The sequence below is a fragment of the Cavia porcellus genome, unplaced genomic scaffold, assembly GCF_034190915.1.
Source record: "Cavia porcellus strain 051 isolate PalLab524CR breed Dunkin Hartley unplaced genomic scaffold, mCavPor4.1 scaffold_16, whole genome shotgun sequence".
Taxonomy (NCBI): domain Eukaryota; kingdom Metazoa; phylum Chordata; class Mammalia; order Rodentia; family Caviidae; genus Cavia; species Cavia porcellus.
The window spans coordinates 36,719,609-36,747,587 of record NW_026947499.1 but is presented as its reverse complement, the minus strand read 5'-3'; the positions used below and the strand labels follow the sequence as shown (position 1 = coordinate 36,747,587).

The window sequence follows — 27,979 nt, the reverse complement described above, 5'->3', positions numbered from 1 at the left end:
TTAAGGAGTATGTTCCATTCTTCGATGATAAGACATTGGGTTCAGCTCTGGGAAGACACGGCTAGCTGCAAAACATAAAATGAACTGGAAAAGAAGATGCCAACAGCAAGCACATGAGTCTAGCAGGGCCTAAGTTGTTCAAGACAATGATGATTAGAGTCTGTCTAACTCAATGACAGTGATAAGGGGACAAGAGAATGGATATGAGAATTAGCCTCCACATATAACCTTCGAGCCATGGTAAAATGGGAGGGACAGGGAGAGAAAGGTAGCTAGGAAATGCTAGGATGTGAGACTTAGTCAACCTGTGCCCCAATTCCTCCTGACACAGGAAAGCAAGAGGGAGTGCTTTGGAGCCACAGAAATTGGGAGGTTGGGAATAAAGGACAGCTCTCTGTTCTGCATCTTCTAGGCCTCCCAAAGGGGCCACTGCTTTGTCATCTCTTCCTAGGGGAAGATTTCTCTTTATTTAATTTCCTCAGGTAATCAGCACTGCAGAGGTGCAGCTCTTTGGAACTGAAGCCCCAGAGGTCTGGAAGGGACTCCTGTAGCTTACTGGATGCCCAGTGGCTGTTACGATTTCTTCCAGGCAGACAAGGCTCATTTGGCATTCCTGGCACTGCCTACTCCTCTCATGTCCTTCTTGGAGCTGGCTGCCAGGTCCCCAAGATCCTCACATGACTCGCTGAAGAATGGTGATTTGTTTTTGTCCTGTTAGCTTCTTTAAAAGACAGAAACAGATTGCTGGGCTGGAGGGAGGTCTTGAAAAGAATACGGATGAGGAACAGGCTGTATGAGGCAGTAGCAGGGAGGCTGCAAGGAGCGGTCTGGACAAAGGTCTCCTGGTGAATTTCTAGTCTGGGGCAAGAGGGCTACGGAGGAAATAGAATCTCCCTCCCTGCACACATGCTCGCTGAAATAAATCTTTGCAGAAATACAGTTACTGGAGGAATTTTCTCTTCTATTTCTTTCTTGTTTGACTTGTGCTATTCTCTTCGCCTGGAAAATGCACCCTATTCTTCTCTCCTCCAAACCATTCATTCACATTTGTACTGAGAATTTAGGATATGCTTGCCATTGCATTAGAAACTGAATGAGCCACGGTGGCAGCCAAAGTTAGGGGTCTATACCCTACTCAATCAGGAAATCTACAGCCATTGGCAAGCTTAGATATTAATCAATGGACTTCCCCATAAAGGTACCACTACAAATTCAGAAAATGCTGCTGATGGAACTCTTGCCACTCTAGTAATACATTAATTCAGGTCACCTGGAGAATGTCTCCATGCCCCACATAGTCTTCTGGAGTCCACAAAGCCATGCTGCCCAACATCAATGATGCAGCCTGTCTCTAAGGAGGATTTACAGATCACCAGCGCCAGCACCAGCACTAGCACCAGCACCAGCACCAGAATTCTGCCCAATATGGGTACTCCTTCATTTCTGCTAAACAGAAGTCTTCCCATCTGCTCCCAGAGATCTGCTAGACTCCACCCACCTGGGCTGGCTTCTTCTTGCCGGTTCAGCAATGACTTCAGCTTCATTTTCTTTGCTGCCTTAGAATATTCATGACATCCTTCTTGTCACACAGTTTGTCACTATCTCAAAGAACCCTCCTAAACTTAGTGGATTGACTGGGCCAACACTGTTATAGCAGAGATGGCTTCAGCAGGACACAATCTCCTCCAAAGTTCCTCTTACGCATGTGTACATCCATTTGTGTGATTCAAATGTGTGTACCATGACAATTCTTGCCCCCCCCATAGACTAAGAGGAGGGGACCATGTCCGTTTCTCTTCAGAATATACAAACATGTACACAGTAGGTCTTCCAGAGTGATTTGTTGCTATGAATTAATTTGTTGAAGCAGATCATGATGGTTAAGACCATTGTTTTTGAAGATGTATGGTATGGGCTCAAATTCTGGACCAGACACTCATTGGCTAGATGATCTTGGGCAAGTTGTTCAACAGCTCTGTACCTCTATTTATTCAGTGGGAAAATAATGTTGAGTATGCTCTGGTGTTGAATATACATATACTGTGGGGAGGATCTAATATAATTTTACATGTAAGTGCCTGAAAAAAAGCAACTGACACTGTTCTTCTTCTTATTGTCCTTAAAGGTGAAATGAGACAGTGAACTCTGTCCCACTGAATCATTCTCTAGGTAAGAATGGGTCAGAGGTGTTACTGATCTTCTGTACAAGCAAAAGGCCCAGAGATGTTTCAGGATCACACCGGTATCCTTTCCTCAAGGAGCAGAGTTAGGATCCTACTCTGACAGGCACAGTAGGCCTTCTGAGACCATCTGTAGCCACAGAACTCAAGTCTGTAATAGTCTATTGTGACTCTAGTTGTGCTCAAAGCAAGAGGAGTTAAACACATTGCAATAAAAAGCATGATTTACTGCCTGCTTGTGCCATTCTTTCACATATGGCTATGATCATCTGGGGGAAGAAAAACAGTTAAGGTCACCAGGGGGCTTTTGAGGATGAACAGTCAGTCTCCTGAGAAACTTACAGTGGAGATAAGAAGGTCGGCTCATTGATCCCAGCTAGGGATCCCAGCCAGAGCCGTGCCGCTGTCCCGGGTTCTGAAGTGGGTCATCTAACACAAAGTCTCTTTTCCAGTGCAGCAAACCTTGGAGTGGCTGCTGTCTATTTTCTCATGTGTTTTTGTAGATTCAAAACTGAACTTTGAGAATAACATTGATCTTACTCACATGTTTCCCATGAGGCAGCGATGATAGGAATATGAAATATTAAAGATTTAGTATCTCAGAGCCTTTGAGGAGAGTAGATACAGACTCAAAGGGAAGCAATATGGAATGACTGCCCTGCTTAAAAGGAGGTTGGAAGACTTTAGGTGCAGAGAAGGAAAAAAGCTTATGGCTTTAAGGGAGACAGGTAGATGAGAGAAAAAAGCAGAGGTTTATGCAGATACAAGAAAAAAGAAACTGGGCATTAATAGATGATGTTTAGGAAGCATAGTGAATGCTACTAGTTCTTTACCACACGCCTGTTATGTGAAAGGGCAATGGGTCCTGATTCTGGAGTGGCGGCTCTTGATGGAAACCTCCTTCTTTGAGAGATTTTGCCTGTCTCTCCCAAACGTGGACATAAATCTCTGTCAAGGGGATGGGGCTGTGCAACCCTGGGCCTCTTGCCTCTGGGTGGGACCAATTCTGTGATGCTACTTGTATCCAGACCATTCTCCCCCTATGGGATGCATCAGGACTAGATTTCAGCTTTTTCCATATATATATATATATATATATATATATATATATATATATTACATTTCTTTTGAGTATTACCCCAATCATCTAACAATAATCCCTCTCAGGATCTGTTTTTCATGTACCAAATTGTATTGACCAGTACTCACCAATACTCTTATGTAAACACATAAGAATTTACAAGGGTGGCTTACAAGGACACCTGAAGAATCAGCTGTGGAAGAGTATAAAAGGGCAATCTGAGTGCTAGAGATTTGAAGTATTCAGTTGAAGGTTGAGGCCCAGAGCTTGCTGTACTGTCCCATGTGAGTCCATATCAAGAGACTGAAGTGTCTGCAATGGAAAGCTGAAGGGTCTGTGCTAGAAGTCTGAAAAGTCTGCACTGCAAGCCAGGAGATGATTTCCAAGGTGAAGGTGAAGACTGGAGCTCCTCCAAAAACACAGAAGCAAGCTACCTTCTTTGTTTCCCTTTACACCATTCAGAGGACAAGCTGTCCTAGGGCAGGTATTCTGTGTTTAATAAATCCCCTCAGCCATACTCAGAACTATGCCGATCCAATTCAGTTGGGCATTTCTTACTCAAATTGACACAACCAGTTAACTATCACACCAACCCATGAAAGAACTGTCATCTTTGATGAGACCATCCTCCTCCATGGCCTCATGTCCTGGAGTCTCAGGAAACAGACCCAGTGCTTGCATTCTTTCATTCACGTGTGTGTGTGTGTGTGTGTGTGTGTGTGTGTGTGTGTGTGTGATAGATGTTTCTGGGGACTGAACCCAGGGCCTTACCACCAAATCATATAATTAGGCATTGTTTTTCATGTGATGCAGGGTCTCACTAATTTGCTGTTGTTTAGATCTTAAAAATCTCCTTATAATCTCCTGCATTCAGCAGTGGAGTTTTAGAAGGTGATTGGATCATCAGGGACTAAACTCATCAGTAGGTTGGTCAGTAGGTTGGTTCAGTGGGTTCACTGCAGTTAGGAGGTGGGGCCAGATTAGAAAGAATAAAACACTGTGGGTGTGATATTGTTCTTGTTGTCTCTGTCTCTGTCTCTCTCTGTGTATCTCTCTGTCTCTGTCTCTCTCTCCCTGCCTGTCTCTCTCTCTCCCTGCCTGTCTCTTCTCTCTCTCTCTCTCTCTCTCTCTCTCTCTCTCTCTCTCTCTCTCTCTCTCTCTTTCTCTCTGTCTCCCTCTCTCCCTCCCTCTCTCTCCTTATCCCCTTCCTAGTTGTCAAGGACTGAGAACCCATTCCCAGCCAGGTTCATTCTCTAGGCCATCTCTGCCTTGGAACCAACTAACTATGGAATAAGGCCTCTGAAACCAGAAGGCAAAATAAACTTCTCTTTTAAGTTGCAAATGTTAGACATTTTTTGCCAGTACTGGAAGTAGTAACCAATACAAGTTTCCCAGGCTGAGCTCAAACTTGCAGTCCTCCTGCCTCAGCTCCCTGAATCCCAGGATTATAGGTATGCACCACCGTACCCAGTTGTGAGTATGTATGTGTGTGTTCTCAATACAGAAATGTGCCTTATAGGCTTTGATATCTGAGGTTAACTTTAAACTCAATAAAATGGCAAATAATTCAATTTACAATTAAAATAATAGTGATACCTACAATTATCAAAATGAAACTGTTTCATGCTGTTTTCTGAGTTAAATCATTTGATCCTTCCAACATCCCAGTAACATGCCCACTTTTGTGCTACAAATTAAGAGTCTAAGTCTACAAAAGACAAAGTAACTTTCTCATACTCACAAAATAGGTTACTAGAAGTGATGGTAGACCACATTTCTGTGATTCAAAAACCTGCTTTCTATACATTGAGCTCCCCTAGCCTCTTCTCAAGCTCAAGAAGAAAGGTCAAGCTGCCAAATTCTCATTTTAGAAGAAAAAGAGTCTTCAGCATGCACATTTTCTTGTTTGGTCAATAACCAAGAGGTTGGAAGTCACTGGAGAGTCCAGCTATGAGCTGACTGGAGTCCAGCTCCTGCTTCCAGCAGCCCATCTGAGAAATCTAATATCAGGACAGATAATGTAATGTGCATGTGAGTCATCCGCTTGCTGGGATTCTCTCAGCTCTAGTCTTGTATTAAGTTAGAAAGACAGGCACCTGGAGCACATTACTTTATCTTTACCCATGAAACTGCCTTAACTAAATTAAGATTTAACAGTATGACCTCAGCATTTATAGCAGATGAGGGTAAGTAATGTTGACATGGACGATCTTTTTGTGGAAAACACTGCCCACCTTTTTATCCAGGTCCCAGCAATTAACTCTCTCTCCAGGGTTTGTGCTTATGCAATGATCTTAATAGAGGTGGGTTTCTTGTTTCTCCTCATCACATAGTGTAGATAGTGTAGATGATACGATCCAATGCATTTCTCATGTTGCCTTTGCTTCCAGGAAGCTCAGAAATAAATCTAATCCTCTGATGAATGTTAGATCATTCTTGGGTGTCTATTCTTTTCAGGTGTTTTTGCACTGTTTTTAACTGTTTTCTTTTAGCTATGTTTGACTATATCACATCATTTCCATCTTTACAATAGGTAGAATAAAGGACCAAAAAAATCAGAGCAGCACTTCAGAAAGCAAATGGGAAAATGAGCTCTTAGATCATCTGTCCTCTCCACCCCACCATTCTACCATGGCCACGAGCCAGGCCACCGTCATGCCCATCTGGACAACTCTCCAGTCCTCTTACAGGGGTCCAATCTTTGTTCCCCCTCACTTCTTTAGTTCTACATTTTGCAGCCACATTTATCATTGTGACAGACCTGGCTCAGACACCAGGCAATAAGCCTCCCACATACTCACTTATAGGTTATGATTCTAAAACGAGAGCACAAAGTTGGAGTTAGAGTGGCACAGGAGGCCACATGAGGATGTGAGGCATATTTCTGGAACATTAGTTTCACTCCATGATCAACAAATTAGAACACATTCTAGAATGTGAAGCAACGTGGAGTCAAATGTCAACCCTGCATACATGTTTAACAATGGCATCTGAAACTTTGAAATTATTTTCTAACTCGGTTGGGTAACTGAGAGCTTCAGATCTTCAATATCCCCTTCTTCCTCTTCCTATCCCCAAAGGACATTGTTAATATCACTGTTCTGTGCATGGAAGGCTTTGTGGAAACTTGTGAGAAGCTGGCTTTTCAAGGCCTCAGGGTCACTGCTGATATGAGCAAGCTCATCTCATGACACTGACTGTTAGCTCCAGAGAACAGAGTCTTCCCAGGCTTTGGATGTGCTCATTTGGCCTTCACAGATGCTGTCTCCAGACTGTAATGTCACCTCCTCCCCCTGCACATAACAGCCTCTGATGATTCTGCAGATGTTTCTGAGGACCATTCATGGTCAGCCATCTTTATGACTGAGTGAACTCCATCCCCTTTGGAGCTTCTACAATATCCTGTGCTGCCTCTGACCACTCAGTGTATCTCAGGACAAATGATGAGTACTTCCCTGTTTATGCTGTGTGTGCCCTGCATTGGTTTATAAGCTCCATCACCTTCTTCACCATCAGCACCATAACCTTAAGATCATCACATCAGTATCATCATATTGCCATAGTCATCTTCACCACCCCCATCATTACATTATCCTCATAACCCTTGCTACATGCCAGTCATTCTACAAGCATTGGCTTACTTAAAACATCCCAAGTACTATTATTCCTATGAAACAGATGAGGGACAGAGGCACAGATGTGCAGTCATGGAGATAAATGGTGGAAAATGGAAAAGCAACCCTAACCTGCTCCAAAGAGAGAAACGATTTTAATGACTCCTACACACTTAAATCACTGAGACCCTGTTCACTGAATCCACCACCTCTTCTATCAAAGGCAATTCCCAGCTCCCTTTCTCAGGGATGCTTGGCCAATCCAGCCAGGAATGCTGCTTCTGCACCAGACACCTAGCTCTCCATCCTTTTTCTCCTTCCTTCTGCCTTCCCAGGTATTAATTTTCATATCCTACATCAATGCATTATGCTTGTCCTTCACTGTCTGAGCACCTGCTAGAATATAAGCTCCATAAGGACAGAGAACCATTGTGTTCACTGATGTATCTAATAGAAATGCAATGACTATGTCTGGAAGGACTGAATAAACGAATTGTGTCCCCTGCCCACTGGGTCCATCAGATTCCCAAGCCTGGCGTACATGAACACAGAGAAAGGGACAAGGAAGGTTTTGTCCTTGGGTGAGGATTATGCCTCCTCATCAACCTCACTGAGGAAGTAGCCTCCAGCCCTGTTCCAATGTGTGTTGCTGTGCACAGCATTTCAGAGAACAGATGGAAAACATTAGAGCCTCCACCAAGGTCAGAGGAACAAGTGCCCCTCCTGGTTGTCAAAATGCCAAGCCCTGCACTCTACCCAGCTCCACCAATGGTCTGTTCCCAGTTCTCTTTCTCTCTCTTTCTCTCTCTCTCTCTCTCTCTCTCTCTCTCTCTCTCTCTCTCTCCCTCCCTCCCTCCCTCCCTCTGCCTCCACCCTCTGTCTCTATCACTACCTCTACCTATACCTCTTCCTCTTCTACCTATATCCCAGAGACCTTTCTGATAGTTCAGATCCTACTTTTCCTAGGCAGATGCATAACTGGATTAGGAAGTTTCTATGGACATCCCATGGTGCTCCCTCATCTGGTCAAGGGGTGGGAAGGACTCCCTCTGCCATTTTGACACCTCATGCATCCAATTAAGTAGGCTCTGGGTGATAGGGGAAAACTGGCTGTTTCCTTGACAGCAAATACCCAAACTGACTGAAACAATTAGTTTGTCTATTTTAAAACTGAATTCCAATGCTTCCATGGCAACCAAAGTTATTAAAAGATGTAAATTAAAGTGTTGCACAGGAAAGATGGCTTGGCATGGAAGGCACTTGTTTGGGGGAAAGAACACAAAGGACTCCAAAACAAGGGCATTCCCCTGCCCAGATGCATACTGCAGTTAGCTGTAGGGACACGGCTCTGACCAATGGCTCCTCACCATAACCTTGGCTTCTGTCAGTGTCTCACATCAGGGACACCCCCGCACCTCCTGTGTATGACAGATGATGAGATCTGTACTTTCTGAAGCATCTTATTCCCGGATGGAAATAAAAGGAGGTTGAGAGGTAGCAGAACTGACTTCTGTATAGAACCTTACTCTATTCCTGGTAATAGTGACTCACTATTTACACTATTTACATGGCCCTAATCTTATGCTAAGAGATCTTCATGCATGATTTCAATGAATTATCCTATTACATGAGACAGAGCCTCAACTCATTCCCATTTCACAGATGGAAGAATTGAGACTTGGACAAATGAAGCAACTAATGAAGTCATACAACCAGTAAATGATCCAACCAGGATTAGAGCCCATATCTATCTGGCTATATTAAGTTTTATGAATACAGACAAAACACTGTATGAAAAGATCATCCCATTTAATCCTTCTCATAGCCTGAAACAGCAGCATGGTACATGGCAAAGAGCTCAGATCTAGAGGTGGGCAAATATAGATGAGACTGTGCTCATAGGCATGAGAGACTCTACAGAGGATGCCTGAGCACAGTCATAGCCAAAACCTTCTTAAAACTTTAACTATCCACGAGTCTTAAGAAGATTTTTCTCATCTCCAAGTGACATTTGGCAATGTCTGGAAACATCTCTGATTGTGACAACCTGTGGAGAAGAAATACTGTTGGCATCTAGTGAGTAGAAGCCAGGAATGCTTCCCACATTACATTCCTTTGTTCAGGCACTTTCAGCAAATAAGGACATGATCACAACAATAAGAATTTTGAGGTTAAGAAACCCTGGTCCAAAAATGACGGAGAGATGGATCAGTGGATCAATGGGTGGATCAATCAATCTATTTTAATAATGAGCTATTCTCTGATTAACAAATCAATAGTTGTAACTCACATGAAGTAGCTAAATGTTAGGTATTGCTGTTTTTAATTAAATATCCAGTGTAAACACAAATGGTCCCTGAAAAATATGAGGCTCTTGACAATCCTAGAAGCATCCATCAGTTGAAGATAATTTCTAGATATTTCTATAGAACTTCTCTTTTTAAAAAAAATTTTTTTGAAAAAAGAATTGTTTTTGAAATACTAGGGTTGACTCCAGAAACTTTGTGTTTAGCCATATATTCAGCTTCCCCAGTTTTTGAGATAAGATTTCAGTAAATTGTGCAGATTAGGTTCAAATTTGAAATTCTCCTACCTGAGCCTCCTAGAGTACTGAGTTCACAGGTGTGTCCTACCATGCCAGGCTATTATAATGAAAATTGTAATACTTACTTTGTCAAGTATTGGTCTAAGTATTTTATGTGTTTTAATTTATTTAATCATCATAACTATCTACCATCTCCATTTTCTAGATAAGGAAAGACGGATACAGAGACATTAGTTAACTCCCCCAAGATAACAGAGTGGGATTACTGTGGGAAAGTTCAGAAGTAAGCGCTCCAAGACCCATTGGGGCACCTGTCACCAAGAAGATGCCCAGTGAAAACTTGTCAATGAACATACAAGCAAGAAAATCATTTCCTGCCTCCAAACTTGAGGATTAAGTAGAACATATTTCTCTATTTTGCTTTCAAACTAAATTTCTCTGGGAAAAATTATCATGGAGAAAACTCTGAAATTGAGTACAGAGTTGAAAAACCAAACTGAGACGGGATCCTTCAGGGACCATTAGCTAAGTCTCAAATACTCTGTCCGTCACTTCAAAGAAGGAAAGGAGATTTTGAGAAACCTATCTGTGCAAAACACTTCTGTCAGGGTACTCTCCGACTCCATTCCCTAAGCACAGGTTCCAAAAGTTCACATTTTTAGCTAAAAGTTCACATTTTTAGCTAACATTTGGTGAGATGCTTTTCTTAACCTTGCAAGTTGCTATTTTACTAACAGCTTCCTTTTGGGGCATCAGATGGCAGATTGAATGATTTAAGGGGGAAAATGTGGTTATGTTTGAAGTTTATTTTTTAAAGCCTTCAGGAGTCTAATGTGACATTCTGGGTAAGAACACAGCATTATGTTGACGCATATGACATCTCTCTTAATGATGTATAAAATCCCTCCACGGAGGCAGATCACTGAGGGGGTGGAGAGCAAGCAGCAGGAATCCTGCATCAGTCTGGCAAACCTCAGCTGCCACTCTTATCTTAGAAGAGCTGAGAGGGGCCAAGAGGTCTGGGAGTTTCTCTCAATTGGGAGAATTTTCCTCCTGAACCATCCAAAGACCATCTATCTGGCTTTAGCTACCAGGCTTTACAAAGCAGGTGCCACTAACACACCTGCTTCTAAGGTTCTAAGGGCAATGATTCTAACTCACCCCATCTCAGGGACCAAATCAGTTGTCCTCATGGAACCCATAGCTATTTGTGGGAGAGTCTATAGAGACTCTGGAGCACTGGAGCATGGTGAAATGAGAAAGTTTTTGTCCCCGAGCCAGTGCCATATTGTGCTACAGGGATCTGAAAATCCCTTCATAGAGCTTCTTGTAAGAACCTTCTGGACCACTCCCCCCGTCATCCACCAATGTCTTCTATGTGTAAAAACTTCTCCTTGTTCCTCCATCCATTAGAACTCATATTAAAGATCAGGTCCTTAAGGTAAGGACACATTAAGGGATTTTCCTTAAAGTCTGTTTCATTCAACTCAGATGGAAAAGGAAAGTTTATTGGTCCATGGGAAAGAATTATGGGTGATTCTTAGTAGAATTCTACATCATGTCTAACCCAATTCCCACTGGGCAAAACTGAGTCACATAGTCCCAAAAGCCGTAAGGAAGCTGGGAAATGTAAAGACTTCCTGTGTATCCGAGGGAGAAAAGAAATGGGTTTTGGTGAATTCAGAGCTATCTCTGCCATGGGAATTAAGCGAGGCCCTGGAAGGTCAAATATTTAGACACAAAGACTCTCTGCCATCTTTTGGTCATCCATCTCACCTAAGCCTAGAGCTACAATCAAACTCTCAGGTCTATCACAGGACAACACCTGATAGGAAAGCACAGAGGGGAATGTTATCACTAGGTCATTGTCCAGGATGCTACTTAGAGGTGAAATTGAACTATATTCACCTATGTACTCCATGACACAGCTGCCTTGTCCCATTTGATCTTCAGCCTGATAGTACCACTTAGTGACACTGATTACCTCCATCTTCTAGACAAGAAGGTGAAATGGTGAAAGGGGACTCAGTGTGTTATGAAAGAACTGAAAACCATACCCTTATTGTGACCTCAGAGTTCAACTGCTTAACCCAATGTGTTTTGCAAACCATCATATTTCCTGCCATCAATGAGATTATGTTTTGTACTTCAAGGGAGAAGTATTAGGGTTCCTACTTCTAGTAATGGTTTTTAAACCACAGTGTTAATGGAAAAATTTTTTCATAAAATATTCAGTATGTGAAATATAAAAAAAAAAGAAATATGTCCATGGAACTGTCACTAATCAAAGTGATTCTCCCACCCACTTTCCTAGGAGATTAGTGTTCAATTTAGAACAAGAAAGAAAGAGAGGAAAGGCAGCCAAGGGACACCACACTCACCAGGCAGGGGTAAGAAGATGGGCTTCTGACTCCAGGAGTAGACAAACCATATGGTAAAGTTCCTCACTTGTGGTAATTAGGGGAGTCCTTGTTGTGGACAACTGGTAGACCCTGGGCACTTGCTATTCACATTAAGGACTGCACGTACCTCTAGGTTGTTTCCTTAGAAAACACAGGATGGAAGTTAATACATGGTCAGTTACCAGGCAGTTACCCTTGTTCCATGCTTGGAGAATTTGAGAAAAATAATTATCAAGAACAGGGTTATATTTGTGTTGCTATTATTTATTTGTTTGTTTTCTCTTTGGGAGTCTGTAAGAGTTTTTCTAATATTAACATATGCTTATTTGTGAAAACATATCTGAAGTATGAATGTGTTTTAAAGCAATGCATATCTTTAATACCATGTTGCTTTTACAAACTGTCTCTTCCTCCTTCAAAAATTCCATTAAAGTAAGGCTTAAAATTATAGCCCATAAGAGCTAAGAACAGAATATGACACATGGTACTAGGTAATGCATGACTCAAGTACCCATGTCTTTCATCCTACAGTCTAATCCCCGTGACAATAAACTGGCCACTTACAGAAGTTCAAAGCAGCAGATCCTAAAGGCAAGCATGAGATCATTCAAAAAAAATTTTAATGAAACAAATTAAAGAGAAAAAGCTAATAATCATTTCCTTCTAAAAATAGGACACTTTAAATATTCATTTATATGTATAGCAATACATTATACATTTTAATCTGTTTTCTGTTTGACAATATTTCATTTGCAGACTCTTTATAGTTTATAAAAATAGACCCAGAGTCCAAATCCCCACAGCATGAGATTTTTCTCATTCTCATTTGCAGTAATGTATTTGTGTCCAATGCAGTCTACAAGCCCCTCAGGGGACAATGCTGGCACTGAAAGTCTCTGAGAACACAGGCTGAAGTTGAAGCCCAGGCTCCATCCAACGCTGTGGGCAAGGATTGGTTCAGTTTGGATGAGAGCCATGGCATCCTGGATTCTGAGGCCTATGTAAATAGACTCATGCTATGGTTGGACTTTAACCCTGAAGCATGAGCTGTCCAGGTCTCAGATTAGAATTCATAGTAGATACAGGGGTTCACCAAAACTCATTTCTTTGAATAAGAGCTAGACTGTATTTCCTAGTATCCTCTACAGTTTGTAGGACCATGGTATGACTGATTTCTGGCTGTGGAAGGTGGGCTGAAGGAATGTATGACTAACCATAAGTATCACCCTTACAACTCTCCATGCAGGGATCATCCACATACTATCCTGTTCCATTCTTGAACTGAATAACACAGATGCCAGAGCAAGTGTATTAGCCTCTCTATATATCTATCCCCATTTTATAGAGTGGAAATAACTAATACTGACTTGTTAGAAATGTGGTGGGGAACCACTGGGCTTAAATATGCAAAATACTTTTTAGAGCATTAACCAAAAACCTAGGGAATGCTGAACAGGTCATCACTGCTACTATTATAATAGAGATTATTTTAGTATCTAAGGTGTGCTTCAAAGAGTGCCTGGTGCGTAGCAGGTATTTATAAATATTAACTATCATTATTATTTTCTGAAAAATATGTTTAACAACAAAGTCTACCAGAACTAGTGCAATAATGGATATACACTCTTCTCATGTCATATGTATTTTAAAAAATTAGCTTTTATACCCTGTGGACCAAATGTATCATGCTGGAAAAGGAGCTGAGAGTGAAGACCAACTACTGAGTGTGAGGACATCACTAAGGAGAGAGACTAGTTGTGATATGTTAACTTGACAAGGAAAAGAACAACCTAGCAGATCAGTACAACCTTGGATGTGCCTGTGGATGACTAAAGTAAAGGCCACAGACCAAAGAAGGAAGATCAACCTGGCAGTATCAACTAATAGGCTTGTAGTCTGGATAGAATAAAGAGGGAAAGAAGAAGGCAGTCTGGTTCTATTTTCTGTAGAGGAGCTCCAGTCTTCACCACTGCCTTTGGATGCTGGTTATCTCTTCTTTCAGGCTTCCAGCTCAGATCCTACAGTTTTCAGACAGATGCACACTGGGGACTCTGGGGAGCTTCCAGAACTTTGACCTTTGACCTTTGATCTTCTGGCTCTTTCCTGTGCCAACAGCTACTCTGATGTGGTAGATGGCCTCTGATTTTACAGTTGTCACTGAACTTTTCCCCTTCTGATGACATAAGCCTATTTAATAAAGCCTTTGTATAATTATACATGTATTTTATACTAATTCTGTTCCTCTAGTGAACCCTAACTAATACACCAATGAACACATCAAAATCAAACTAATTTTCCCATAACCTGACCTTGGCTTTGATCCAAGTAGATCTGAGGCAAATCCAGAGCCAAAGATGGCCAGGATTCCCCACCTGCAGCCCAAGAGCCCTAACGTGTTCCCACATAAAATTCAGTGGAGCCATAAATATTGAATAAAAGTGAAAACATTACTTTCACTAGCTTCTAAATGTAATCTAGCATTTCTTTCCATTATATACGTGAACAACAAAATCACAGTAGTATTACCAGTACCTGTGATTGTCACCAATAGAAATTATAGATTTTTTAGTTATATTATTTTATAATTGTCAACGTTATCTCAAAATATCATAATGTTTACCACTACTTCCAAATTATGGTAATTACTAGACTTGCTTGTTTAATGTGCTTATAAAGAAAACAAAGATTTAAATGCATTATGTTTTAATTATTTTACTAAATGTATTTCAATATAAGTAGTTTTCTCTGTGATTCTAAATATGTTATATTATTCTTTTCAGTACTGGGGATTGAACTCAGAGCCTTCACACTGAGCTACATTCCTAACTTTTTTTTTTTTTTTTAATGCTTTGAGACAGGGTCTCACTAAGTCTGTAAAGGCAGGTTTGAATTTGTAATCTTCACGCCTCAATCTTGTAGAGTGCTAGGATTACAGATGTGTGTCACCATACCCATCATTAAATTATGCATTTTAAAAATTTATCCTGAAATGAGGTGCACCATCCTTCCCAGTTACTGAAAGAGCTCACAGAACAAAGAATCCTGGTCTAGGGTCTTGAGAACCCTCAGTCCCATACGCACATAAAATGTTAGGTCCTGAGTCCAGAACTCTGTTGATTGTCAAGGTGTCTTCTGGAATGTCTTTTAACTTCCTGGGCTTTCTGATATTTTATTAATCAAGAGATGCTAAAAACTCTTCTTTCCAAATCCTCCAAAGCATTACTGTAAGATGCAAATATGATACAGCAGGTGAAGCGGCTGCTGAAAGTGATAAATTCTGCTCAAACTGAGGTATCCATCATCATGTCATTCAGAGATTCAACAGATCCTGTCCTGTGAGTTTCCATGGGTAACTAACTCTGGCCCCCATTTCCATGAAAAGTGCCACAAAAGAAATATTGTCAAGAACTGTGGGGTGACAAACACCAGCACAGGTGCTGTGGTCAGATTTGGGGCTGAATCCTCACTTCCAGTGGTGCAACCATGAACAAAGAGTTTTGCTCCTTTGGGCCTCTGTTTTCCCTTCTGTAGAATGCAAAATAATGACAGGCTGATGAGCTAAAGTGTGTAAGTGTTAGTGCAGCATAGCCTAACTTCTAGTGTATTAGGTAAGCAGGAAAACAAAGAAGCATACCACCCTGCTCTTGATGCAATGGTAGATCATAAGACACACTTGGCATTCAGGACCTTCCTCTAGGATTTGACTGAGACTCATTTGCAAGGTCTGGAGAGAATCTAGGCCAGAGATTGCATACACTCAAAGGAAAGTAGCCCAGCAGCCACTCAGTCTCTACTTAGCATCTGAGAACCCCGCTGGCCAGCTGAGTGTTTGCTCACTGGAACTCTTGAGATACTGCATTTGCAGTCAGAGACTATGTTAGCTGAAATCGCTCACATGCTGTTTCCACACAGCTTTCTCTCTGTTTGTTTCCAAACCTGCAAGTAGCTCTGTACATTGCAAGGAGCTCGCCACATCTATTTGGTTGCAGGTCTTTAAAGAGGGTGCTCCAAAATTCCTGTCTGTGCTGCTACAAAGGACAGTACCAAGGCGAAGTATAAGAAGTAATTAACACATTTCACATCAACATGTAAAATGTATATGTTTCAGTGTTAATTAATATTGTTTTGTTTTGCTTTGCTTTGTCTTGCTTTGGTTTTTTAGCAAACTACATTAGAATGACAAGGCCAGGAAGACACTGAAAGAGTTTATGCATTTTGCTTCACTCTTCTTATTGAAATAGCTGTGTGGGTTACCACTTCATTCGATTTTTAGTTTCTTTTTTTTTTTTTTTTAATTTACCAGAAACAATCTAAATACCACACTATTTCACAGCGATCATCATTTATTCATAGCTCAATAGAGAAAGCCGGAATAGCAATAGCTCTTTTTTTTTCTCACCCCCTAATTGTCATTCTGGAGAGCTAAGTGGGATATCAGCCCCAAGTCAAGCTACATTAGTGCCAAGGAACAGGCACAGGCACTAAGTTTCTCTAAAGTGTGTTAGTGTCATTTGTCATGAGAGGTTTGTGCTGAGCAATGCAAACTTTAACCCACAGGGGTTTTCAAGTCTGCTTCTCCCGTTTTAGCTGGTTCAGAAGGCAAAGTGCAGAGAATCCGCATCCTAACTTTGCCTATAGCCATATGGCCTTGGATAGAGCTATAAACTCTGAGCCTTGGTTTTATCATCCGTTAAATGAAGGTTATATTAATATGCTCCCAAGTTTGTTGGAAGGAATAAAAGAGGCAATCCATATAAAATGCTTAGCAGAGTGCCTCGCATACAGTAGGCACCCAGTAAACGTTGGCTGCTCTCACTGCCATCACCACCACCATTGTCAGTATCACTACCATCACCATCATGGAGTCACCTTGAATGTCCTTCATCTGCATGTCCACCTTTTCTCTCCCCATCTATTTCTCATCCTCACACACAGTCAATCCAAAGCAGTCTCTCTGTTCCTTATAAAAATTGCTTCTAGATTACAAAAACATGTCAGAAATGTGGTATCTAGGCATATGACCCCAATATCTCCTCTGGCCTTGGAATAGTGTATGTGGGTGAATAGGAAAGAAATATTCAGCCTGTCTGACCCTCTCAGGCTTGATCAGGGATTTTAACACCTCTGTGTAAGTATTCACTGCCTCCCTTGCACCCATCTCTACTAGAACTTGACTAAAATCATGTGTTTATTATTTGTATGTCTTGCTACATCATCGCCTCCTTGAAAGCAGAAAATGGTCTTTTTCATTTTAAGTTACCAGGGTCTGAAGAGTGGTGATCAAACAAGCTCTTCAAACTGTTGAACAAAGCATATCTTCTCTAAAGAGGTTCAGATGGTAATAAATACTGAGTATGTCCTTTGCTAGAACATTAGAGCCCAGCTACAACCCCTCTCTCTTCTCTCTGGCTAGGACCAGTATTTCTATCATTCTTTTCAGGAGCCCCCTGGATCCTATAGAGATCTGCTTGTATCTCCTATAGAGATCTTCCTCCGGCCCTTTGTAAGTCTTTGCTGTTGGCCTGGGGTTTCCACTATCAACCAGATTAATCCTCACTTCCACGACTGAATCTGAACATCCCAAACTTCCCCTCTGATGGTGCCATCTGTAGGTCTCCTCCCATCTTCTCTGTGAAAGTCCACCACTGTGAGTCCATTTCTCCTTTTTCCATTGATAAAGCATGCTGAATCCTTGGGATCATGTAATATTACAGATGATGACAGGCTGGAGCCTCCGCTGCTCAATCTAATTTGGTGCACAGCGCTTGAGAACCAGAGTGAAATATGAGGCCGGGAGCATATCTTTTGATCTTAAATAGTCAGAAGGTTGGAATGTATAATGCTATGGAAATAAATGGTGTCAAAACTGTAGGAAATAATTTATGGTGTAGGAATGCGTTTTGTGAACACGGAGCATTCACAAAAGCTTAAAACAGAGAATCAGCGAGGCTGGGGAAGTCTAGAGAGAACAGAGTTTAGAAGAAGAGAATGAGTTTTCTCCCCAGGGTTTCAGGAGCCAGATGTTGCCTCAGAGACAGTGGGATAACTCCTAGCTTCACTTCTCAGAAACCCAGCTTATGACTGACAGCCATGATTCTTGATCTGCCTCCACTTAACTCTGTGACTCATTTAATTAGCCACATAAGACTCAGTTTGTAGAGCAAACAGAGCAAATAACATTGCTCACTCCATAAGGTTTTTAGAAGGACAAAATTAAATAAGATGATATATAAAAAGACTTGTAGAGTACCTGCTGTATACTCAGATGGTAAATAAATGTAAGATTATTGTTTGTACCTTTTATTCATTGTCTCTATTGCAATATGCAAATACTGGGACCTTCTAAGTCATTGTCAAAACCTCATAGTTTTAGACACCCATTGTTTTAATATACCAAAAGAGCAAAAAGAAAGTTTTACAACTGCTCAGTTTTCCAGTGGTCATTAATTAATGTCCATGGAATAAAGTGCTTCTGGAAGATTCTAGAATGATGCTTCTATTTGAGTTAGAGGTTCACAGTTGATTCCAGTTTGTACTTCTATTTCCTAAACAGCTTACAATGAGCTAGCAAGCATACTCTACGTAACAAGTGCAAAGATATGTGTAAGTTGTAATGGAACAATATGGTATATGCTTAAATTTTTTAAAAAATGTATCATAGTAAAAGACATACTGCCATTAATCTCTGTCTCTTGGAACATGCTTGTACCATCGTTCTTGCCATCGTCTGAAGAAGCTCTGAAGTCATTTTCATGAGTTTCTTGACTTATGCTGTCCTGGATGCTCAGATATCATGAATTGATTTAAAATGTTTACAGTAATTTCTATCAAATAAAAATATCACAGTGTATCCTCATTCACTGTCCTCACCTGATCTGGCATCACACAAATTCCAGCTTTTCTCCAAAGTCAAAATGAACATGAATGTAACCATTTTGAATCATCTCACAACATCAAGGCAACCACAACAGCACAATTAAAGACACACAAAAAACGAACTTCCAGGCCTGCTTCCAAAAGTAGTAAAAATTATGGTATATGTGTGCTCCAAAGCAGGAAGAGTATTTTGTGGGGGATTCAGTGTATCTTTAACTGTAAAAAATTTTTAATTTAATATTAACTACACTTTCTGATCACACCTCATTCTCAGGTATGCTTGTATCAGGCTGTTAATTATCTTCTGTATGTGACTTTATCCCTTCTATCTCGAAAACATTGTAAGATTCATTCATCATCCTATTTCTGTGGAGGAGACAAAGGAGACACACAGAGGATAAGTCATTTGCCTGGGTGTTACCGCCAGGTTGGAGATAGGAACTGAGGTAACATGTTCACAAAAGAGAGGGCCCAGCATCAAAGTCAGACAGACGTGTTTTAAACATAGGCCCTACTACTGTGCACTTGAGCATAATCTGTGTGACCTCTCTGGGTTTCAGAATGTTTGTCTGTAGAATGCAGACATCACACTCATTCTGAGCAGGGTGGTAAAGATCCCTGGGTTCCTGGACTCACACACATGTGGGGAAGAACAATGGGGTGACCACTGCTATGGGAGACTCTTGTTTGCCCCATGCCAGCTGCCATCACCTCTGCACATCAGTTTGCTGCCCAGGCCTGACGGGTGAACCTACCTCTCCCTCTGTCTGCTTATTTCTCTTTTCTGACTCCCACTTCTGCCTCTGCTCTCCTTATTCTCAGCACATATATTTCCTTCTGCAATTCACTGGGAAAATGAAGGCTGCCAGGCATAACCTCTTTCAATTTCTCTTCCTCTCCTTCAAATTTATCCACATTTACTCTCTGTCTTTTTCTCTCACAATGTCACCAACGAAAAATGTCCTTCTCAGTCCAACCATTGCTATTGCTTTCTTCCAGGCAGGTAAGCCCTGTCAAGCAACCCACAATGTCCCCCAGGATGCTCTAGTCACCTTCTGACTGGCAAACCTCTGTCTGTGCCCAGATGCCAACTTCGTATATGCCACGCCCTGTCCATCCTCCAACCTATGAAATACTCAAGCCTGGAGGGCCCTGAAAGTTCCTTCCACAGTCCTATCTTTCCTTCAAGCTAGGGGATCATTGCTCTCTTGATTCAAACATTTGCTTGCTTGAACAGCTGGTCTAGAGTGCGGCTTATGGGTCCTTTGCTTCTGTTTACTGGGTAAGCTACCCATATCTGTACGGGAGATGCTATTGTTAAGGACATTCCTGATTGTACATCAACCAGGCCCAGGGACACCAACCCTCACTGTCATTTCCTCCCTGAGTCCCTCAGTACCCCATCTCTTTCTTCTATCCACTTCATGCCTTGGTTTCCAGGAGGCTAATTTGCCCTTGCTGTCTGGTGTTTCCCTCAATCACCTCCAATCTCCTTCAACTTTTAGAATGAGGAAAGTGAGTTTTCCACACCTCCTTTAATGTTTATTCCCTGTGCAGCAAGCTATGGACTTCTAGTGCCTTTTCTCGTGCTCACAACTTTATTTGATGATGACCAAGTACATCTTCAGGGCTGCACAGAAAACTATCCCCAAACTTCCTCTAGGAAACTTGTATGAGTAGTCCCTACCTATCTTGACTTGCTTATGTTTGAACTCAGATCCAAACCTCACCAAATATGGAGAATGTTTCACCTTTTTGAGAATCTCTGTCAAACTGACAATATAGTATTTATGATCCACCCTACCATATTGAATCATATGTTCTCTGAGGGCACAATAGGGTGTCAAAGTCATGCATCTGTCCCTAATGCCCAGTAGTATGCCTAGGATATAATAACTCGTCACTTCAATGTCCATCGAATTAAAAGCACCAACCAGATTGCCAGCTGAGAGTGCTGAGCCCTTGAATTAAGGCCAGATAATTTTTCAGAGCTTTAAAAATATTCCTTTGTTCTACAAAAATATTCTTTTGTTTAAGGACAGAGAGGGCAAGGGATATAGCTCAGTGGTACAGTGCCTGTCTGGCAAGCTTGAGGTCATGAGTTTTATCCCTGGTACCAAGGGGAAAAAAAAGGATGGAGAAGATTCTCAAATTGTACCCTAGTAAAACTAGAAAAAGACAAGTGTACTCATTGGAAAATATCACTGATATTCAAGTGTGCCTTGCCTTTGGGTGGAAAGAGGGCCACTAACTCCAATGTGAACTGAGCCAGGTAAGTAAACTTCTGCCTCATTTGGGTTGAGGACAGTCATGATGCAAAGGTACTGCCATGATATCAAAAGGATTTCTAATTAGGTTATTAATGATTTCACTTTATACAAAATAGAAAAGCCGAGAAGATTTTGTGTGCAAGTTAACTAATAATAACTGTTGAACACCTTCGTAGTGCCAGGCTGTGTCAGAGGCACTGCGTATTGGTCACCTCATCAAAGGCTCAAATCAACTTCCACAGGTGTTTTCTCACTGCACCTTACAAATAAATGACTTGCTTAGCAGTGAAACGCCTTGACAATAGTCACAGGACCTACTATGAGCCTGTGACTTGTGCTTCATTTCTAAGACCACCCAAAGTCTGTAATTTTTCCACTGTACCCCTCACAAGCCAGCATCACTTGTCTCATGTGAAATATGCTGGATTCTCAAATGATTTAGGTGGCCAGGACTGCTCTGTCCATAACAAGAGAAGCCCAACCCCTTCTCAAGAGCATTGATTCCCTCATCAGATGGGCCAGATTTAAGATTCCCATTTGCTTTACTATGAATTAGGCTTAAAACAACAAAAATGATTCCTTGGCTTGGGATACAGTTTCTTTTAGGAAGAAAAAAAAATTGGTAGGTGGGAAGTTCCACCTACATTTCTCCAAAGCCACTGGGTTTTGCCACCTGCATAGTTTGCCACTGCAATTATTTGGGATAGCAAAACTGTAATATCAATCAATCCCAGCTCGATTGCTTGGCCATGAAATAGAAGCAGTCCCATTTATCAAAATTGAGGCCCTCTGCTGGGTTTATATTGCCATTAAACTATCAACAGGAAATCATTAAGGTGAAGCAAGAAACCAACTGGTAACTGAAAAGAAATGAGGTTTCTTTTTCTTTTTCTTTTTCTTTTTCTCTTTTTTTTTTTTTTTTTTTTTTTTTAAACCCTGGTCAGCCACCTTCTTTGTTTGGCTGTCAGCTGAGCCAGTGCGGGGTTGAGTCTCAAATTTTTGTGCTAATGCACAGTTAGTAGTAGAGAGAGCTCAGACATAGGCATTTGCAATCCAATGGTAGTGCCCAGGTAACTTGGTTCTCTCACAGCAGGGCAAGCTGCGTGACGATAAATAGGGGGAAATGTGTATGCATTTGTGCGATAAAACAGGCTTAATGATTCTGAAGGGGAAGGAGTCCACGAGTCATACAGTAGCAACTTAGGAACAGAATGGGACCATGCAGGGCCAATTAATGTGCAAATATGTGTGTGCTGGACTTGCCTTCCATTTATCATGTGGACATGGAAATTGGGCCATTTATCTGTTATATTATGTATGTGACATCTTAGTTTGGTTCTTACAGGCTGCTTGGGGACAAAGGGCCATGTGCTTTGCAGCTAGCAGAGGGAATTTAAGATAAATTCTTCAGCTGTCATAAACATTGCTGGGCAGAATTTGGTCGGAAGATAAAGCTCTTTCCTCTGCGGGGTTTTAACATTTCTCAATAGCCCATGTGCCATCTTATTAAAACTGTGTGTGGTGAGGGAGGGGTGGCATATGCCATGAAAAATTGTTGGCACAAACAGCTTGCTGTCATGTTTTCAAAGTCCAGATTTAGCAAACGTTATTCACATATTCACTGTCAATCTGCAGAGAGAAAAGAAACTGGCAAAGCCATTCACTCTCACTGAATTCCGTGGGTTTGTAATTCTTTCTGTCTCCCTTTAAGCAGCATTTCCTCCACAGGTGGGGTTTGTTCTGCTTAAATTACAACTGTTTGTCTGTACTTAGTGGGGAAAAAAACTGATGTGAGAAGGAAAAGGACCTCACAGAAGCACTTTCCTGGAGCCACTATTATTTATCTAACAGAACATGCCATGAATATGGATCGTGCATTAAAAACTGGGATCGCTTACTTTGATGAATTGCCATTAGAAATTCAATTAATAAAAGGTTACCTCTCTGCAGTAGCACAAAAAAATATATGATCTGGCTGCAGCAATGACAATTTAGCCTTAGAAACAATGGTTATGAGAAAGAAAAAGATTTTTTTTAAAGCCTCGTCTCCCTGGGCAATTAGAATCTGCAGTTGAGAAAAAAAAAAAAAAAAAAAGAATAAATGCATGTAGTTGATGTTTGATCTGAAGTTCTATGTTCTTCGGTCAGGTATACTTAAACTTCCTGGTGTCCTCTATCTCCCTTCCCTCTACCCTTATCTTCTAATCATCTTGTTTCCTTGCTTTTTTCTCTTTCTTTTTTCCTTTCCTTTATCTGTTTATTCTTTCTCATTACCATAGGTTATATTTTTTGTTTTCCCTTTATTGATTTTTCTTTTTTTCCCTCCCTTTTTCCTCTCTCCCTTCTTTCTTTCTTCCCTCCATTCTTTCTTTACTTTTTCCTTCTTTCTCTTTTTACCCTCCTTTTTCTCTTCCTCTTTTTCTTCTGCTCTTTCTTTCTTGCACACCTCTCTTTCTTTTTTGGTGGTATAGATTCATTTTATCTCTAGTCACATGGCTCACATACTATGTAGGGCACACATCTGATGTCCAATGCCAGACATTTTGCATATGATAGTTACCTGTGTAGGCACATCCAAATGAAAGTGTGTAAAGTCTCCATCACTTGGCAGGTCCTCATGAGCCCCGACCTTGTCACCATCTTCCAGAAGTAACCACTCTTAATTTTACTACCAGAGATGAGCATCATCTGTTTTCATACATATGTAAATGAAATCATTCAAGGTACATTACTTTGTTCTGACATTTTTTCTCACTTGTCACTATGTCTCTGTGATTCATACAGGCTGTTTCATATATCTATAGGTAATTCTTTTTAAGAGTTATCTTGTATTCCATACTGTGGATATGACATTATTTATTAACTGGTTAACAGACATTTGATTTGTTTCCATTTAAGGACTATGGAAAATAAAATTTTAATGATTATTAGCACATATTTTTGTAGACATAAGAATTTAATTTTTCTTGGGCACACAAGAAGTAGCAATGGAATGGCTGAGTCATTAAACATTACTTGGAATGTACTTCTAAATAATGTACTTCAATTGTCCAAGCCTCTATTTTTAAAGAATATCTTGCTATGTATGATTGCTGTGAAACAGAAAGGAACAACATAAGTAAAGACATTTTATTGTTGATAGTTTTGTTTTCCACATGTGAGGGTGTGCCTTAGAGAAAGAAAGAAAAACTGAAGATTTTTAAGAAGTGGACAGCTATCCATGTCGCTGACCAAAGAAAGACACAACATATGTTGCAGAGTGCAGAACCGGCCAACATTTACTGAACACACACTGTGCAGCAGGCCATAATCTGGGGGCTTACATGGTATGGTAATTAATAGTCAACACTCTGTACCCTGCCAGACGTGGCTGTGAATCCACAATCTATTCTCATTAGTTAAATGATTGTAGAAAAGCTCCTGAGTCTTTCTAGCCATAGTTTATCATCTACTAAAAACATCCTATCACAGCCTCTATCACAAGGCTTTGTGAGAATTTTATAAATTGGTGCATGTAAAGTAATACATACTACATAGTGCATATTGCTGAATTATGTGGAAACGAGTATAGTGGTCACCTGAAGCCACCAAAGTAACCACTGCCATTGCCATTTTGATGTTTTCAACAGCCTCATACAATGTGTGTTGCCATTTCCATTCTGGAAATGAGGAAATTAAGCCTGCATACACACATAACTTGCTCAAGTAATGGATCCCTTGATGGCTCCTTACTTCCGTCCTGTCTCTGTGCTTCCATCCCTTCCCTTCCCTCTGCTGGTCTGCCTTCCAAACACTAATTTCACGAGGATCTAGAGTAACAGTTTACATTAGAAATTCATCAAGGTTCTTGGAAAGCATTTGCACACCAAGCTACCCTATCCAAGGGTGTAGCTATTCAAACTGGAACATCCACACTGGTAATGATCTCCTCTCACATCTGGTAGAAACTTGTAAAAATGTATCCATTTTTATTCCATGTTATGTCCAGCTTTATTCTATGTTATCCTCCTAACAGTCATGTGATGGAGCACAGGGAGGTATAATTATCATCCTAGGAGGAAAAGAAAAATGCATAATATCACAAGAGCCCAGGGATCCTAAAATCCAGGTCACTGCTCTGTAATATATCTGCATAGTAGCGGGGGAAGATACGGGCTCTGTGATGCTGGGTCTATTTCATAGGTGCCCATTATACCATGGACCATTCCCAAAGGACAGGCACCTTGCTTGTGACCTCTATCAAATTCTTTTTTATTCTTTCTCTGTATTGTCAGCATCCTTAATGTCCCAGAGGCCAAGGAAGAAGAACAAAATAATGCTTCAAGAATGCCTCTTTTTGACAGATTTGGCTTTGAGACCACCAACCACTTTTACCAGGCTGCTCCAAGTACACTCAATGAAAAATAGCCTGGGTGACCTAGTCAGACCCAAACTGAGCACTGTGAAAACCACTCAACCAACAACACACCACTTCAAATACCAGGGATCACAAATGAAGGAACCACAGCCGAAATGCTCATTTCGCTCCATCAAAAAGAAAACCACCTTAACATGGCCTCCAAAGAGACAGCAAACTATGCTTCCTACCTCGGCTTGGCTGGTAGCCAGTTCTGGAGAAACCTGCAAGTTAAAGAAAAAAAGACATTAGTATTGATTCAACAAGAAAGTAATTGGATTAATTGTCTTTTTAAAGAAACTGGCATCAATAATTTCTTATGACCAAAGGCAATACCTCTCTCTCTCTCTCTCTCTCTCTCTCTCTCTCTCTCTCTTACTCCCCTCTCTTCTCCTTCCCCCCACAAATACTTTGTCTTCCATCAAACACAGCAATAAGATGTTTTTCTGTTCTTCTTTATGAGGCAAAGAGAATAATTAATATTTTTAATATTAAGACATTATATGTCTTGCCATGAATAAAAAATAAGAGGGCTGTGTGCAATGCCCATTTACCCATCATGATTAAATAAACTCAAAAAACAAAACACCAAGGATTCTTAAGACATTTTTGAGGTTTTTCCTTAAACTTTCAATTCAATGTTACAAGAAGTTAAAACTACAGCAGTGACAGCACCCTTATGTTTACAAATTGCCTCCAAATATTGTGAAAGAGTTGTGCCAGGCACTGGGCCAATTTCTTTATATTTTTTTGTCTCGTTTAATCCCCGAAGAACTCTTCTTATCCCCTGTTCATCAATGAGACTACTGAGGTTTAGAAAAGTTAGAATAAGTTTTCCAAGATCTGAAAGTTATTAAGTGGAAGAAATTAGATTTAATCTCCAGATAAAGGCATACAGGCTTTCAGGCTCATACCTTGAGCCCACCGTGTACCAGAGGATTTGATTTACACACTACCCACTACTGTTCATACATGCCTGGAAAGGATCTACTATTCAAATGGTCATAAGATTTTTTTCTTCTGATAACTATTGAGGAGCTTTCTGTCTTGCAACTTTCCCTTACCCTTGAAATTGATTTGGGCAGCCAAGGCCAGCACAGAAGACTACTGTGCACTGAATCCTACCCTCCAAATTCACGTTGAAGCCCTAAGCTCCAATATGATGGTGTCTGGAGTTAGGGTCTCTGGAAAGAAATCATATTGAAGTGAGGACACCAAACTGAGATCAGAGCCCACAGAATAAAAAATACCACTCAGCTTGCTTTTTCTCTCTATGCTCATGCGCACTAAAGGAAGAGTCATGTGAGGACACCGTGAGAAGGGGCCGTCTGTAACATCTACAACCCAAGGAGAAAGCCCTCGGCAGACATCAACCCTGCTGACACCTTGATCTTGAACTTCTAGTCTCCAGAAACATGAGAAATAATTTTCTGCTATTTAAGTCACCTCCTTTGTAACAGTTTTCTGTAGCAGCACTTGCTAAGTCATAGACCAATATCAGCTCACAGCTGTGAGTCCAACAAAGGGCTTAAGTATGCAAGATCCCTGAGTCAGCTATTCAGCCACTGCAGCTCATACTGTCTCATCCTGCACCCCTGTTCCATGCTCACTCCTTAGACATCAGAGCATCCCTCCCCTGAGCCTTAAGTCCCACTGTGGTCAAGCAGAATTCTCGTGCCATTAGTCTCCTCGGCCAGAAGCTGGCCTTTAGACTGACCTCAGCTAAGAGTGTCCATTAGCCACAACCAAAGGCTTGCCAAGCTGCGAATACAGGGCTCAGTTCTGGAGAAATCTTGTAGCATGACAGTGTCATAGGTTAGAGTGTCCCCTTCTCTAGCGTTTTCAAAGCCAACTCTATAAGAGTAGTTATTGTTCCAGCTATAGCTCTAGCCATTGACCATGTCCCTAAAGTACAAAAAGATTCCTTAGCTGCAAAACCTCATTCGTGTAGGTCTTCCTGTGTTTCTCTCTCTCTCTCTCTCTCTCTCTCTCTCTCTCTCTCTCTCTCTCTCTCTCTGTGTGTGTGTGTGTGTGTGTGTGTGTGTGTGTGTGTGTGTGTATTCATACATCTCCCTGCTGGAACCAAACCCACCAAAAGGATGATGCTAGGGATAAATACAACATTCACCAGCTGCAAGTCTCAGGAAGAACTATATTCTCCCCACTTCACACACCATATGTGTGACACAGTCCTCAGCTGACCCAGCTAATCTTCTCCACTTTGTGATTTTGTGTGTGTTTCTTGAATTTGTATGTGTCATGCAATAAAGTTCCTTTTTCACTCACTAGGCAATCTTACCTCTTGCAGTCTTCAAGGAATAAGTAAGTACACACACAGACAAGCATATGCCTGGCCACCAGGACAGTAGTTTGTGACACATTTAATATAGCTACCATGCCTACAACACAGGTATTGAACACTGAACAACATATAGGAGGTTAAGGCAATTTGGAGAGGGTCCTCTTCCAAATAAAGTCAATCACGGTCAATTTTTTGCAGTGTTTCTAGCTAAATAAAATATATAAGTAATCCAGATATGGCCCTTGGACTTCTATAATCATCACTGAATGATCCTTGAAGCCAAATCAATTAAGGTACACCTGCATTATAAAAT

General features: G+C 41.0%; 1 protein-coding gene across 25 annotated transcripts in view; it reads right to left on the bottom strand.

Annotated features, from left to right (window-relative positions):
• Window positions 1-27,979, bottom strand: part of Rbfox1 (RNA binding fox-1 homolog 1) — a 2,027,889-nt gene that overhangs the window by 1,515,004 nt on the left and 484,906 nt on the right. For all 25 annotated transcript variants that reach the window (XM_063226464.1, XM_063226445.1, XM_063226453.1 and 22 more), the window contains exon 3: window positions 25,556-25,588. In XM_063226464.1, coding sequence (XP_063082534.1) covers window positions 25,556-25,588 — 33 coding nt within the window. The remainder of the gene's footprint in view (window positions 1-25,555; window positions 25,589-27,979) is intronic.